General features: G+C 38.3%; 1 protein-coding gene across 1 annotated transcript in view; it reads left to right on the top strand.

Annotated features, from left to right (window-relative positions):
• Positions 1-897: 897 nt before the first annotated feature.
• LOC117873296 (cytosolic non-specific dipeptidase-like) overlaps positions 898-17,345 on the top strand; it is a 21,162-nt gene continuing 4,714 nt past the window's right edge. Inside the window, exons 1-9 of the mRNA XM_034762508.1 lie at positions 898-1,053; positions 4,678-4,785; positions 7,968-8,111; positions 8,999-9,161; positions 10,606-10,688; positions 10,781-10,978; positions 12,351-12,435; positions 14,887-15,047; positions 16,426-16,590. Coding sequence (XP_034618399.1) covers positions 1,015-1,053; positions 4,678-4,785; positions 7,968-8,111; positions 8,999-9,161; positions 10,606-10,688; positions 10,781-10,978; positions 12,351-12,435; positions 14,887-15,047; positions 16,426-16,590 — 1,146 coding nt within the window. The 5' untranslated portion in view covers positions 898-1,014. The remainder of the gene's footprint in view (positions 1,054-4,677; positions 4,786-7,967; positions 8,112-8,998; positions 9,162-10,605; positions 10,689-10,780; positions 10,979-12,350; positions 12,436-14,886; positions 15,048-16,425; positions 16,591-17,345) is intronic.

Here is a 17,345-nt window from a genome sequence, read left to right as displayed (position 1 = left end):
TTGGAACTCTGTGTATTCTCTCTCCTGTCCATTTAGCAGATCACTGAGTTCTCTAACCCAGTGGATTTTGGGCTGGGAGAAGACAGTAAAAATCATTTAGTCCAAAGATATTTTCCTCTCCCTGTGCATGCCTAAAATGCAGCTAAGGTTCCTCAAACCCTTTTGATTTCATTAGAACTTCTACATATCTTTACAAGTCTTTAATCTCCTTGAGCAACAGAGTTTTCTGCTCTTCTCTTTAGCTGGCATTTTCAGGCTTTTCAATGTGTTTCTGTCATATCAGTAATTTAAAGCAGTTAAAGAGCCTTTAATTTCATATGTTTATACTGGCAAAGCCCTTGGAGATGCATTCACTGTTTGCAGCATTTCTCCAATGTCAACTTTTCCTGTGCTGTTTGTTTTTCTTCATCCTCTGCAATCTGTGGAGCTCTGTGCTGCATTGCTGTGAGTTTAGGCTAATTGCATTGGCAACCACCTAGGGCCAGAACCTAAACAATAATTTCACACGCGAGAATTTACTCATGATTATTTTTGACCAACTTAGTGGAGAGAAAGAACCTCCTGCCACAACACTCACATGAAATAATTGTGTAAGAATATTATAACAGGGTTACATATCTTAATAAAAATGTTCTCTTTATAGTAAGTCCAGACAGTTGAGGAAAGGAAATACCTCTTCATAATCTGTCTCAAATGAACCATAAGAATTGGGGTTTAGAGGAGAGATTTATTCCCTGGGTAAACTGGTATTAGTCAAGCAAAAAATTAATACTGTTATCTCCAAGTTGATCATGGCAACGTAGGTATTCTGAAACTAAGTAAATGTGATAGATGTTTGTTCTACAGATATCGTTAACAAAATATTTGGAGAGACTAAATAACTAATGGTAATCAAGAGAGAAAGGGGGTGGGAATGGGTTATTGGACAAGAGTCTGCTGGAACCTGAGATAAAAGGAAGTCAACACAGGTCACACTGTTACCCTGTTACGACCACCCCTACCACCAATGCACTAATGAGACAATTTTGGAAGCTGCTCCATTTCACAGCCATGGTAAAACATTTCCTGGTTCATTTTTATACTTTCTTGTTGTTGTTATGTTGCATGAGATAATTATGCTACAGCCTAAAGAGAGTTTGAGCATTTTTTAAAAATCACAATATTTAGACACCAGGAGGGTATTCTGTTTGGAGAGCCCCAGGGCACAGGAAGAGGATGTTTGAGAGAGTCAGACATTTTGCATTTAGTTACAAATGTCCTGTGTGGGTATGTGTGCTTATATAAATATATGTAAAGAGTGTGATAACATTGCAGTTTTGGCAAACATAGAAGCACTATCGTTAAAAGCAGAGAAAAATAAAAGAGAGAACTGAGCATGCAAAGAGCAAAATGACTTCAAAGGAGTTTAGGGAGGAATTAAAGCAAATTTTAAAAGGCTCAATTGACTTAAATAATTTTATAGAGAATTAAAAGAATTCCAGACTTCCTAGGTTAAAAGCAATTTATCATAAACTTAGAGAAACTTCAGCTCTTCAAGGACCCAGTCTTGTTCCCACTAAAGAATCAATGAAAATTTTGTCATTTTCTGGCATCAGGATTTGGCACCTGTAATAGAAATTTTGACAAGAAAAGCTCTTTTTTTCTGCTAGGAAAAAAAAGAGTGAGCGCAGCCACTGAAGCAAAATTAACAAGTAATAGTAATTTATATAATACTAGTGCTTACATCACACTTTCCATCCATTGATTTCAAAGTGCTTTACAAAGGAAAGTAAATGACCAGTCTAAGCCATACCATGCTGAGCATGTATTAACCTTAAAGAATATCTTCTGATTCCCCCTCTTCACAATTTTCAGAGGTCTTGATTGTTTACTTTTTTAAAAGCCAAATCCTGATCCCAGCCAAGTCACTGGCAAAACTCTTATTGAATCACAGAATCATAGGACTGGAAGGGACCTTGAGAGGTTATCTAATCCAGTTCCCTGCACTCAAGGCAGGATGAAGCATTATCTAGACCATCCCAGACAGGAGTTTGTCTAACCTGCTCTTAAAAATGATGGAGATTCAACAGCCTCACTAGGCAATTTATTCCAGTGCTTAACCACCCTGACAGGAAGTTTTTCTGAATGTCCAACCCAAACCTCCCTTGCTGCAATTTAAGACCATTGTTTCTTGTCCTGTCCTCAGAGATTAAGAAGAACAATTCTTCTCCCTCCTCCTTGTAACAACCTTTTATGTACTTGAAAACAGTTATCATGTCCCCTCTCAGTCTTCTCTTTTCCAGACTAAACAAACCCAATTTTTTTCAATCTTCCCTCATAGATCATGTTTTCTAGACCTTTAATCATTTTTTGTTGCTCTTCTCTGGACTTTCTCCAATTCGTCCACATCTTTCCTGAAATGTGGCATTCAGAACTGGACACAATACTCCAGTTGAGGCCTAATCAGTGCGGAGTAGAGCAGAAGAATTTCTTCTCGTGTCTTGCTTATCACACTCCTGCTAATACATCCAAGAATGATGTTTGCTTTTTTTGCAACAATGTTACACTGTTGACTAATATTTAGCTTATGGTCCACTATGACCCCCAGATTCCTTTCTGCAGTACTCTTTCCCAGACAGTCATTTCCCATTTTGTATGTGTGCAACTGATTGTTCCTTCTTATATGGAGTACTTTGCATTTGTCCTTATTGAATTTCATCCTATTTACTTGAGACCATTTCTCCAGTTTGTCCAAATAATTTTGAAGTTTAATCCTATCCTCCAAAGCACTTGCAACCCCTCCCAGCTTGGTACCATCCGCAAACTTTATAAGTGTAATCTCTATGCCATTATCTAAATCATTGACGATATTGAACAGAACTGGACCCAGAACTGATTCCACTCATTATGCCCTTCCCGCATGAGAAGTGGGAATACAATTTGATACAGAGTGAAGAAGCCAAATGACGTTCAACTTCTCTGTCTCTTATTTATCTTGTAAATAGCGCCAAGTGTGCAGACAGCATTTGAAAAGAAAAGCCAAACTAATGAGTCCCTTCCACTTACTCCAAGGTACTAATGGTAGCTCAATAGCTTAGGTCCAATACTTCTGTATGCTTTTCATTTTGCAATAAATAAAGGCTGACTCTTGGGATTTGGCACAAATTACACATTTTGTAAAGTTAAAAACAGCAACAAAATGCTTAGAGCTGACCTGAAATGCTTCTTAATGAGATAAATAATACTGGGTGAGAGCCTAAGTCAGTAACTGAACTCACGTAGAGTGGAGCGGAAGGGGCAACAGGGCGATAATGGTACCTTCCTGTAGCACCAGGGCAAGGTAGGGCTACACAAGAGTGGCCCTAATTTATGCAACTGGCATAAGGTCCCTCAGGGCTGTTCCTGAGCTCCCTCAGGGACCTCACCTCATTGGGGGATAGGACATAGCTAGAGCTGGCTTCTTCCATCCCCCCTCCCTTCCCCATCCTTTTTAAAATCAAGATTGGATATTTTTCTAAAACATATGCTCTAGGTTACACAGGAATTGTTTCAGGGAAGTTCTATGGCCTGTGTTGTGCACCCCCAACATGCTCCCTGCCTCCCTCTTTTCCTTTATAAAGGGAGCGTTTCGGGAGAGGAGGTGGGAGATGGGAGGCACAGAAGGAAGTGGAGTTTTCCCCGGCACAAGGAGAATTCTCAGATGGCCACCGCTGGTGCATTACAGCTCTTTTGTGCCACTTACTGAAGAATCTGGCTCTAATGTGTGTAGATTTTATGGGGCAGATTCTCGCCTATACTCTGGCTCCATTTTACCAATCTGCCAGTGCAAAGGGTCTGTAAAAATAGCAGGTCTGGTTGTATAGGGATTCCCTGAGCATGGGGGAAATCCCTGAATGAGGTAGGGTTACCATAGTAGTGCTTATACCACTCCCCATTCATAGCTCCCTGGCTTTGTAAAGCACCCAGCTGCACCTTTATTCATCAGCTTTCAGAATGTCCTCAGTGTTCCTCTAAAGCATCCCCAGAACATTAGCCCCACAAAGGTGCTATAAATATATTTAATCCTCTGAGGCTGAATACAGACCTATAAATACAGTATGTACTTTAAAAAAAAAAGCATACAGCATCTGAGGTTGTGGAGTGGGAATCTGAGATACTAATTATTGTCATACTGGCCATTCCCTCCCTCTACTAACCCAACATCTTTCCTTCTTTCTGCAGAATGTGTCAGCTGCTATCATCAGGTGACTGGAGCTGTGATGTTACAGTGATCACTTTAAAAGTTTCCCCATTTTGTCCCACCAGTCTAAGAAATACACTCAATACCTAAAACAGGTGATACCACTGTGTCATGGAGCCACAGAATTGGTGCTGTACTCCTAGCTTTTGAACAGTCTCCAGGAGGAACAGCTTCAGTGTAGCCAGACCTCCAAGGGGTCCCACTCTGCCTTCAGGGGCTTCAGCACTCCTGTTTCACACTCTGAGCTCTGATTATTAGGGACCAAGAATGTAGCTAGAACTGGAATAACATGAAATAAATGTCTTTAAGCACTACCTGACACTGGTATTAACTAAGCTACCCAGGTCATTCTTTGCAATGGCAATATATCTTCCTGGAAGCACACAGACTGAGCATTGTATAAAGTCTGAGAATCAAAGGATAAACTTGTTTTACAACATTTCAATTTTATTTTACAGACTGCCCTGCTGCTTGCCATATTGTTCATGTCACTTACTACAGCAGTATCTGTGCCTTCAGATCAAATATTTCAGTATATTGAAGAACATCAAAATGAATACGTGCAGGTAAAGACCATTGCTGCACAGTAAAAATGTTTGCAATGTAAGTTTCTAGTCGTATGAATTCTCAAAGTAGGTTAGACTTTAAAAAATAAAAAATAAATCCTAAAATGGTTCAATTAGTCATCATAGCATACTTGGTATTTTACTTCTGGTCATCGTATTCTTTGCTCTTTTTGGATGAAAAGTGATATATGTATATATGCAATGAACTATTTTGGATAATATTTCATATGATTTTCATAAGAAAGTAGTAGCAATAATAATGAATACCTAGTTCTTGTATAGAGTTTTTCATCCTTAGATCTCAAAGTGTTTTACAAAGGAGTAAGCAGACTTATATCAGTTTTCTGTTTCTTTCTGCTAATAAACTTTAGCTTTCTAAAAGTACTACATACGGGGCAAGTATTTTTTAACAATAAATAGGATAAGGAATCAAAAAAGGCCAAAACCTCACCATTGGAGTTTTTAACTTAAGTAAGATATGCAACATTTTTCCTAGGACCCAGAGTATTCCGTGCATCTATAATAACAGAATTTATCACAGAATGCACCCTTTGCCAAACCGTTACTATAAGTTTGTGTTCTGGTATATAAACTTTATATATTTATATACTGTAGTGCTCATGATTGTGAAGATAACCTTGAAAAGCTGAGTTTTGTGTAAAATGATTCAATGTTGTCTTCCTCACTCTGCAGCCAGCCTGAAACAATACCTCTGAACTGACCTGTTCATTTCCAGTAGTTGTTGACACGGAAGCCTAAAGATGACACTTTAAATGTTGAAATTAACTATTCTGCTACTCATTATTTTAGCAGAAACATCCAGCTAAAGTTCCTCATCTAGTCCCTACCCAGCTACCAAAACTTCTAGCTTCTCCCCTCACAACTTCTACTATGCAGCTATGCACTGTGAATACAAAAAAAGCATACCATATTGGTAACTGGAAATGTGGGGACAGTTTAAAATAAAGGAATTAAACATCAAAATAAATAACACAAGGGACACTGTACTGATTTAATAAATCATTTTCATATTTAATGCATTAGAAAGCTAAATTTCAATGAACCTGCCATAAATGTACAGGCTAAATGTTAAAATATGACATCATAGGATTCCATGGTTGTAGCTTCTTAGAGCCCACTTTTAAAACCCTAATTCACACTGAGTTAGTACCTTTCTACATAGGAATTTGCATTTATTTCAACAGGACAACTGGTGGAGCAAGTTACAATCCAACATGAATACATTGGCCAGAATTGGGTCCTCCTTGATTTCCATATGAAATGTGTTCAGTTTACAAATAAAAAGATTCTTAATACATTTTAAATAAATGTCAGCCTTGCAAATTTGATCTGGAATCTATGACTTAAGCTGAGTTCTTTCCTTCAACATATCATCTTCAGTGATAAAGATTCTAATGACAAATTTAGGCCATCACTGACCCCTATACAACCTCATTGTTTAGGAAATATGTCCCCAAGGACACCTTTGCAAAACCATTTCCTTCAATGGATTTGTATAGGTGCAACTGTTTGGAATTTAACAAACAAACAATTCTACTGATGATGCACAAGAAGCAGTAGAATTCAGCTCTATCTCAACTGCATTGGCTCAACAGTGCTATCATTAGTGAAAAACAATAGAAACTTATTATTGCCACTAACAACAACAAAGAAGACCCTAAATACACATAAGGAACAGATTTCTGGAGTAAGAATGTGCCATTCATCCATAATCAATTTGCAGAGTAGAACCACATTTCAATTTCTTAGCTTTCTTAATTTGTTTAACCCACTTAGGTCCCAATGCAGGAATGTTCTGCATAGGAGGGAGGACCCTGTATCCATGAAGAGCCCATTGCAGGATTCAGGCCATAGTTGATATTTAAAAGCTATGTGAATGAGGATAGAACAATGAATGTGATTGTGAAGCTGTCTCGAGTAGCTCACGACCATGAGTGCCAGCCTCAGGGCAGACTGTCAGAAAGCAGGGCAGAAACCCCAAATTAGTTGTATGTCCTCCAATTTGATTTCAACCAATCCAGTCTCAAATGTGAATTCCTAAAGCATTATAACAGTTATATCATGGAGTCACAGGCAGACTCCTGGCCATTCCAGTCTATCTTGACACCCAGGCAAGCTGGAGTATGTGATAGATGGCCATTTTACATCAAAGATCAAAAAATATTCAGGTCACTCCTAGTCCCAAAGGACCAGTCGCTTACCCCAGGTAAATTGTACTCAGCTGTCAAACCAAGGACAATGCCTGTAGCCAGTCCTGTAATAAACTAACTAAAGATGTGTTTCAGAGTAACAGCCGTGTTAGTCTGTATCCGCAAAAAGAAGAACAGGAGTTTCATAAGCGAAAGCTTATGCTCTAATAAATTTGTTAGTCTCTAAGGTGCCACAAGTACTCCTGTTCTTCTTTTAACTAAAGATGTATTAAGTAAGAAAAGAAATGAGAGTTATTTATGAGGTTAAAACAGGAAACATACACACACAAATGAGTTACAGTCCTAGATTTTAAAAGGTAATATAAGCTTCTATAATAAGCAGCTCTATATGTCCCTTAGGGCTGACCCATGCAAGGCAGCATGGAGATCTCTTGCTTATGTTTAGGAATCTTTGCCCCTCAGAGTCTAACCAGCATAAAGATCCAGATCTCCTTGTCAAGGATTTTTATCCCCTTCACCCCAGAATCCAAACTGATAGAACAAGTGTTGGTGCCTGGCTCCTCTTCATGTAGGTGAGGAGGGCAATCAACCAGGTCTTTGTCCTCTTGATGCCTTACAATGGCTCATCTGGTTTCAAAGGCCCTCTTGTCTGCTGGACCAGCACTTTACACTAATTAATGCTTCTTTTCGTGTTTGGTGAGTTACATAATTACAGAGGTTTACACTGAAAACACTCAATATAAATTTATACCAAGCATTGTCTAAGCACTAAACACATTCTTATAACACTAATATCTAATTTATCTCTACTAACACACCGTAAGCCAGACTGGCTTCCAGGTCTGCATTTGTCAGTGTTCAGTGAGGCCCTGGGCCTTGGCATTAGCTGGCACCTGGTCTGTCAGCGTCACAGTGATGTTTTCAGGTAACTTTCATTTCAGAGGGCTGTAACATCAGTTTAGAGCGATACACTGCATGTAGACCATCACCTTCAATTTTCTTATCCTGCAGAGACTCAAAGATTGGGTGGCCATAGAAAGTGACTCCAATGACCCTGCAAAGAGACATCTGGTTATAAACATGATGCTTTTGGCAGAAGAGAGGATAAGAAAGTTAGGTGGAACAGTTGAGATGGTAGATCTGGACATGCAAGAGGTAATACATTTTCACTGTGTTTTCAGGATGCAAATCTAAATATCTATAACCAGCTTTTGTCTAGTGATATAACCGTGTTATCTAAGTGCTGTACAAATTAAGAAGCACACCTATAAAATGGGTTACCACTGTAACTGTAAGTATGGTTTTTCTTTGGCTTTTGCATCAATAAATAAAATGCAGACTACAAAAAAGGCCTCGTTTTATATACACAGGAACCAATAGTGTAATCCTGATGTATTAAGTGACCAGAATTTAAAGGGCCATCATCAACTTTAAAATCCCATTTACGAGGCAGGGGAGCCAGTGAGCTATGAAGATCCTTTCCTACCCTTTTTCAGAGGCCCAGAAGAGAGGATGTCAGGAGACAACAGGAAACATGATTTCTGTTCCTGACCCCCGAGGCTTAGAAGAAGTAGAACTGGGTGTCGGTGGAAGCATCTGCTTCCTAGCACTAGAGCTTCCAGAACTTTTCCTTATCCCCTTAAATCCGAGGCACTGCACACATCAGTGATGTTTTTAATGTTATGTGACTGGAACTAGGACCAACCTCCTGCAACAAAATGGTTTGCATGTCCCAAAGACCGTTTCTTATTTTGTGCTACAGCTGCATTGTTACTCTTTTGCTGCATATATAACCATTCACTGCTCCAGAAAATTATATATTCTTGCATAATAGCCTCAGGATGTAGATTCTAGTCTGCTTCTATATAGCAGTCATTCTAAAATTATTTTTACAAGGACAGAACTAAACAGAAGACATTCAAAAATAAAGACAAGTAGGATCAAAATCATCCCTGGTGCAAACTCTAGTGACTTCATCATCTATAAATGCATGTTTTGGAAGCCTCTATCAATGTATATAATGAAATTCTGATTTATTTTAGCTACCCAATGGAAACAAAATCTCTTTGCCACCAGTTATTCTGGCAAACATTGTAAAAGATCCAAAAAAGCCTACCGTTTGTTTTTATGGGCATATGGATGTGCAGCCAGCAAAAATTGAGGATGGATGGTCAACAGAGCCTTACATATTGACAGAGAAAAATGGTAAGTGCTTGAGCTGCTTGAAAGCTTTCAGCAACTGGCTTATCATGTATACAGTCAGACCCTTTATCCTAAAGCAGCTTCTCTACCATGAAAGAAAAAGAGGAAGATCATTCAAATAACATAGAAACAAATAATTCTGTTCAGGGAAAATAGAAAACCTTCTGGGAAATGCCTTCCTTGTCTGTGAATAGATTTTCCACTAAAATCCGTTGAACTGCCCCCCCCCCCCTATATGCAAAAATAAGCACTTGTCTTAAAAATACAGATGCACGGAAGATCTTGCGTCAAATTCAGATTGTATCTTGCACATATGCCTACACCAGAAATTAGAGCTGAAATTCTGAATCCACTGAAGCCATAGGAGTTTTGCTATTGACTTCAGTGTAGCCAGGATTTCACCTGAGGTGTCCAAATGGGGTATAACTTTTGTGCCTCACTACCAGTTCCTGTCAAACACACAGAATCCATGCTCTGCTGTTCCTCCATGGCTAGAAAAGCAGGAGAATTCTGGGGCAGGAGGCATGGTTGAGACATTTAGCTCCCTTGATCAGCTATTATATTCCCCCATTCAGACTGCTGATGTTCCTGCTGAGTACTCTGTATGGATGGCTGTGCTGAATTTGTAGGCATTCCTGGTCTAATCAGAATAAGGGTGCAAAATCATATTGCTTTTGTACTATTATTTTCTGCCAGTTTTGGAAGGCAATGCTGAAGACAACCTCACTTTAGCCCTTCCATTCAGCTTGTTATAAAATTTCTCCTACTCAACTATCAGCTACCAAAGAACTTTAATTAGAAATGAGCATACAAAAGGAAGGGTGTCCAATATAAACATTTACTACAAGTAAATATGGACTTTGCACTTATTACAGTACAAATCCAATAATGGAATTTGGAATAGCAAAGGTTGAGTACTCCAGCTACATTTTGAACATCGGGGGATAGCTAGTCCTAGCTTCCGGAGACCTTGTTATTCAAATATGATTACTTTTTCTACAGACCACGTAGAGCTCTGTGTTACATATACAACCTGTCAAAACACTATTTTAGTTGTATGCAAGATCATAAATAGAAGGAGGAAATACTATGAAGCTTAAAGATTTTATATTTATTAATAGTTTAAAGAGTAATTTTATTTTAAAAATTAATTCAGTAAAATATTGCATCCTGGGGCTATATATTTATTGGGTCCCAGTGATTTCCACATCAGATATGGTCAGCTTACAAGTAAAAAGATAATTTTCTAAAAGCCATCCTCGCAAATTCATCCTGAGCTCTGAAAGTCTAGCTGGTTTCTTTCCTACTTGTTCAGTGCACAATGATGAGAAATAAAATTTCTACAGATCAACTATGCCTCTATTACACCTGTGCAACATCAATGTCTGCACTTGCCTAATGAACTAACTTTATTAGTTATCCTAATCTCATTCTATTTGTTTTGAAGGCAATCTCTACGGACGAGGTGCATCTGATGACAAAGGACAAGTTCTGGCTGTGCTGAATGCAATCGAAGCACTTCAAAAACATGCATGTGACTTTTTCTTCCTTTATCAATCAGTTTGCTATTTGCAACTATGTAACCAATTGCTTATAAAACTTTTTGAAACATTTCCTTATAGGAACTTCCTGTTAATGTAAAGATTCTGCTTGAAGGTATGGAAGAAGTAGGGTCCATTGGGCTAAATACGCTAGTTGAACAGAGAAATAGTACATTTTTTTCTGACGTTGATTACATTGTGGTCACTGACTCCGCATGGCTCAGCAACAAACCTGGTATTACATATGGGACAAGAGGAAACTGCTACTTCTTTGTTGAGGTTAGTGCAAAAAGAAGCATGATCTTATACTCTCATTAACTGAATATTACCTGAGTATTTATCAAGTGGCTTTATATTTATCCAGGTCCAAACACTAATAGCCCTACTGACTATATAAACTCACAGGGTTAAAGGGAGATATAGGATTATACAGTGATTCCATCTCTGTTATATATGGTAGTAATTTTAAGGCTGAACTAAAGGAATCACCACTCTCTAGTACTGGTATATAGAAATAACAATAGTAAGTTCACATATAAGCACATTATGGGTCAAATTATCCTTTCAGTTGTACCAGTGCAACCTCACTGAAATTAACTAAGAGGAGAATTTGTCCCTCTATATATTCAAAGGGCTTTACAAAATATTAGGTAATGAATTAAGGATTTTCTGTACATGCCAGTCTCCAAGGAATTTATCTGGGATCATGAAATACATAGGATTTAAGGTTGCAAGCAGAGATTTATCATTGGTCGGGCTAGTGGTCTATCTTGATAAATTATAACAGAAAGTCATAGTCTGATAGCAGGGAGAGAGAAAAAGGCAGAGGTCATGAATTTATAATGACAAATGACAAAAAATAGGCCACACTATTTTAATTAAAATATATTTTTTTTCTATAAAAACTACTTCATTCTCTATAATCTATTAGCTTAAAATGATTTAAAACTCTTATTCTGGTGCCTCTTGGTTCAACAGCAGTGCAGGAAGTTGGAAGTATAGCTCCTGCTTTATCTTCTTCAGCACTGCTTCCCTGCCTCTGCCTCTGCAAAAGGCAGCTAGGGCACCAGTGTTGTGCAGGCATCTCTCATCATGTCCACTTCCTAGCTATGTAAACACCATAATGTTTTACTAAAAAAAACAGAAATATTGTACCATTTCATAGTAAGCCTGCCCCCAATGACAGGACAATAAAAATGGAACTGGGCACATCATTTTTGTGCTGAAAGTTTAGTCCTGATTGTCCAGAAAATATTTATTCTACAGTACATGTGGAATAATAGAAAAAATGAAAATGTCAGTTCTCATTTTTAATACCCTGCATGTTTTTAAAAAATATGGCTCTCAAGATTGTCAGACTAGCCTGTCAGCATCAGAAGAAGTAAATGGATAATAGATTATTTAATATGAAGTCAAATAAATATTATTTAAAGAAAGGTGCATTAGCACATTTGTTTTTTTTCCACAGTGATGGAAAAGAGAACAAAACTGCAAGCAAAACAAAAAACAATAACATATAAATTGTGGTAATATACCTAGAAATCCTGAAATGAAAATGACCATAGACTTGAATTAAACTGAAAGCTTACACAGCCTTCTCCATGGCTTGTAAAGGAAGTATCAGGTGTGTTCATCTATGCTATTTTTGCAGGTAGAATGTGCTAAACGAGACTTACACTCAGGGGGCTTTGGAGGAATATTACATGAAGCAATGAATGACTTAATATTTCTATTAAGTAAGTATTGCTTTAATTATCTATGAATAAATGTCATGTTCCAGGTCTGTCATGTTCCATTTCAAAGCATATCAGGTATTGTTCTGATCCCCACCAACTAAAAGCACAGGAATATAAAAACATGAATTACATGTACTGGGCCTGGTACTGACATTGTTACTCAGACAAAACTCCTATTAATTCTCATAAGACTTTTTCTTAGTAAGGACTAAGTAAAGAAGACTTCTGGTTTCGATCCATAGTATGCATAATTGCAAATGCTGCAGCATTTACTTTAATTATATAGGACCAAGTTAATTTAAATGGGCAATTCACAAAAAAAGGAACAACTCTGTGGATGGCAGAATTAGGCCCATATTTATTTTAAAGCAACACCAGCAACCTGTGTTTACTTTAATGTGTTTGTAACATTGCAACCCCAATTCTGTTTGTTTCATGTACCATGTATTGGATAATAACATGAAAGGATTCTGTATTGTTAAAGCAACTATTTAAACAGGTATTGCAACTGCAGCTAGCATTCAAACTGTGTGCAGACAAACAGACTTCCTGGTGTCTCCTCCAAACTCTTTCCTCCTGCAACTTGAGCTCCTCCCTCCAAGTCCCATGGGGGTTGCTACAAGGTTTCTTACAGTATGTGTGTTTTAACTACTTTAATGCAGTTTTAAGGTTGAGATTTTAATCAAATGAAGAGTATCTTTGTCAGTTAATAATTCACTCCAGAAAGAAATTGCGCCATCCAAAAGCAGCAGGCCTAGCTCGCAAGCGAAGTGTGAAAGCAACTCTCCTTTTAGTAATAGGTAAACCTAGGTTTAGTCCAAAGGTCATAGCTTTTAAATAAAAGCATTAATCTCCAAAGAGAGGAGACAAAAAGGGACAGAGGCTTTAGGTGAATTTGGTAGAAAATGAATAAAGCAAAGAGACGCTCAGAATAGGAGATAATGTGCAGTAAAAGGACATTGAGCAATTAAAGTAATAAGACTACTGCACCAGAGATTGTGGGGAATCCACCCATCTAAGAACTAACCAGGCCGCAATCTGTTAGCTTTAAATGTGGAAGAAGATTAGGTTTATTTGCATTGGTATGGACTTTCTCTTTATGTATCCAGCCACTGCTTTTTCAGTTGCAACCTACTTTGACTCCCATTATTTATTCACCTCAGGGTACATTATTTAGGTTTTTTTCTAAAGTTCTGTGCAAGTAAGTTGAAAAGTTAAGGAGGGATTTTGTTGTAAGAAAATGGTGATGAGCAATGCTCATTCTGAGTAAAAGCACCTAATTTTATGTATCTAATCTCTGTGGCTGATAGCTGTAGAATGTTTTTAATGTGTCTATCACAACAGTATATACGGTAACAATATGTGCACCAGGTGTGCAAATTTACCTATCTACATGTTTTTCTCCTACATACATAAATTGTCCCCACTGTTAATTTATTTGTGACAAAACAGAAACACCCACCTGTAGTTATTAAATTTTAATTATAATACTGATTAACAATACAATGTAAGTTTTCAAAGTTTGATGTACAGCACCTTGCATCTTTTTTTCCTCCATTGGGTTTCTAAGAGCCTCATGGAGATTAACTGCCCTGATCCTTCTCCTTTTCTACTCCCTTTCCTGCATAAGTCTCTCTTCAGGAGGACTTTTCCTCCAGAAGTTTGATTTACCTGGACCTTGTCAGCTCATAGGCTGCGTCTACACTACAAGCTAGGGGTGTTATTTCCCTGCTTGTGTGCATATATACTCACGCTAGCTCTAAGCTCTAAACTAGCGTGAGTATAAATAGCAGTGTACCTGGGGTTGCACAGGTGGTGGCCAGGGTAGTGGCAGCAGCAGCACAGGCACAAGTAGCAACAGAGGAGGCATAGCTGAGCTGTGCTGAGTACTTACTCAGTAGTTTCAGGTGAGTAAATATTTAGCATGACGACTCAGCTGTTCCTCCGTGACTCCACTGTTATTTATACTTGTGCATGCTCGCTGAGAGGTAATGTGAGTATGTGTACAACAGCAGGGAATTCATACCTCTGGCTCACAGTGTAGGTGTAGTCCATGTATCACAAGAGGGGTCACAAATTACTTTCTGTCTCAGGAAAAAGTGTGGTGCCTTTCCAATCCCCGCTGCTCCCAAAGACCACAATTCATTTTAGGATTCAAATTTATATCTCCCATATGACAGTGCCTTGAGTTGCCACTAAATCACAGCTGTAAATAAATGGTTAATTGTTACACATATACTTAAATTAGGCTCAGAAAACTACAGAGCTTGAAAACTGCAATTATAAGTGACATTAAAATATAACAGTAAGGTCAATATTAAACATGAAAACCATCTCTGCAGAGTTTTTACAGACATTTTTTGTTGCAGATTTCTGTTGTCCCTGCAGTGCTTATTAGACATGAATCTTCTTTTTCTAGACCAATTAAAATTCATTTGGATTTTTCTCTAGACACCCTGGTAGATTCCTCTGGTCATATCCTGATCCCTGGAATTTATGAAGCAGTAGCTCCTCTCACTGAAAAAGAAAAGAAACTGTATGAAGGAATTGAATATGACCTGGACCAGATTATGGCCAAATATGGAATAGAAGAGTTTCATAACAAAACTAAGGTATATGTTACATTTATTTTTATATTGGTAATAGAATTTTCCTTCACTGGTTTCAGGCTTCTCAGTTGGAATAATAAATCATAGTCATTACTAAGTCAGTGGGGTTCTTTCCATTGACTTCAATGGGCTTTGAATCAGGCCCTAAAATCAGGGGTTCCTTCAAATCTCTCAATCTCACCAGTGCTGGGACCCTATGTGTGTTACTTGTCTTAGATTTTAGCAAGCTCTTCAGGGCAGGGACAACTACTTCTATATGTATCACTAACACAAGGGGACCCAATCAAGATTAGGCCTTTTGGACAACATGGCAATATAAATATTAAATGACGGTGGTCAAGAACAACTTTTGCTTTGTGATAGGATCACAGATTGCCAGAATTCTACCAACAAAATTCTGTTCTCGGTTGAACAGGTACTTCAGTGGGGGTTTCACCCATATAACTGAGTGCAGAATTTGGCCCAACCGAGAAGTCTTTTATTTGCTAATACACCTATCTCTTGGAAAAACCTGCGTAATCCTTATAGTACCCACTGCAAAAGTGACACCTTAGTCAGCAAAGAGATAAATGGTCATGCTCTGTGACTAACATAGAGTAAGGATTTGGGTATCCCAATATATAAAACTATGGACTATATATAAAATAATATATTAAAATAATATATAAAACTATTGAAGACTGTGACTCACCTAAAGACATGACCTTCTTAAAAATACATTTATTAACTAAAATATTGGTCACTGTTCTATTTTTAATGCCACTTAGGTTTTTCTTTCAGTTGACATATGTAACATCCATTATCACTCATGGAAGTTGTGGGCCCATATCACAAGGAAATACACTGATTGGGCATTCTGAAGATGCAAAATTAGTATAAAATCTGTATTTCATGTGGTGTGGTTTGTTCTGAATGCTCATGACTGATCTGATATCATATAAAGCACCTTAAATGTTGAAGCTAAGATACCTACAAACCTAATATTTATATTTGAGATACTGTACTTTCACTGACTTGCTTTGTGGGCTTGAGAAAGATGAATTCTATGCACTTCTATAGTGGCAATACTATAAATGCTTGAAAGCTGGATATTTTATATGTAACAGATATTATGGTGTAATACATGGATCTCTTTCATTTTGTTACAATGAGTTACCTTTAAGAAAAAACAAGCCGTGGAAGATTTGGCACAGTCAATCTCTAGGCAGATTTATATATAGCACACTTACATACACAAAGAGTGGTTTCATGTGGAAATAATAATACTGAGACTGCTTGTCTAAGAATCATACATGCAATCTGTTATGAAGTGCTAGCTAATTACAGATTATTGTTTAATGCCTCCTCTGCTTTAATATATTTACATTTTTTGCATCTTCAGGAAGAATTATTAATGCAAAGATCACGCTATCCATCTCTTTCCATCCATGGAATCGAAGGAGCTTTTTCTGCACCTGGAACTAAGACTGTAATCCCTGCAAAAGTAACTGGAAAGTTTTCAATACGTGTGGTGCCGAACATGGAGCCTTCTGTAGTAAAGAAACAGGTAGGATGGTGGATCCTTCCTTTTTTAATTCCTCCTATACCTGTTTATTGCATTCACCGACTTCAAAATGAATGAGTTCTGCACCTGTGAGCTTAGCAGCAAGTTGTTTCTTGGCTACATTTTTGATACTCTGTCCCCTCTTGAGCTGCACTTTGTACTGCTTGGTTGTAGCTGAGGATCTGAGTTTCTGCTATATAAGAAGAAACTAATATAGGGGAATGTATGTCTCCAAGAAGAAATATGATAAAAAAGAACATGTTAAAAATGTCGTACTACAGTTTCACTATCTATAATGTACCTATCCCAACAACAGAATCTAGATGTAAATAATATGCGGTCACTCCATATTCCTTTGGCTGCAAATTCAAAAGCATCTATCATTTTCCAAGATCAAATACAAATGACAACCATCAGATTCTGACAAAACTATGGTTTGGTCCCAGGGTTAATTACGGTTACCATATTTAACAAATAAAAAAAGTGGACCCTCCACGGGGCCCTGGCCCCGCCCGTTTCCCACCCCAACTCCGCCCCAACTCCGCCCTAACTCCGCCCCCTCCTCCCTCCCACTCCCAGCCACGCGAAAAGGGCTGCCTGAGCGCTACCGGCTTCACAGTTTGCCGGGCAGCCCCCAGACCCTGCGCCCCCGGCCGGCGCTTCCCCAGCGCAGCTGGAGCCTAGGAGGGGAAGCGCCCAGCCGGAGGCGCAGGGTCTGGAGGCTGCCCGGCAAACCGTGAAGCCGGTAGCGCTCGGGC

Source organism: Trachemys scripta, chromosome 2 (assembly GCF_013100865.1).
Source record: "Trachemys scripta elegans isolate TJP31775 chromosome 2, CAS_Tse_1.0, whole genome shotgun sequence".
Classification (NCBI taxonomy): domain Eukaryota; kingdom Metazoa; phylum Chordata; order Testudines; family Emydidae; genus Trachemys; species Trachemys scripta.
This window is presented reverse-complemented; position numbering and strand designations above follow the sequence as displayed.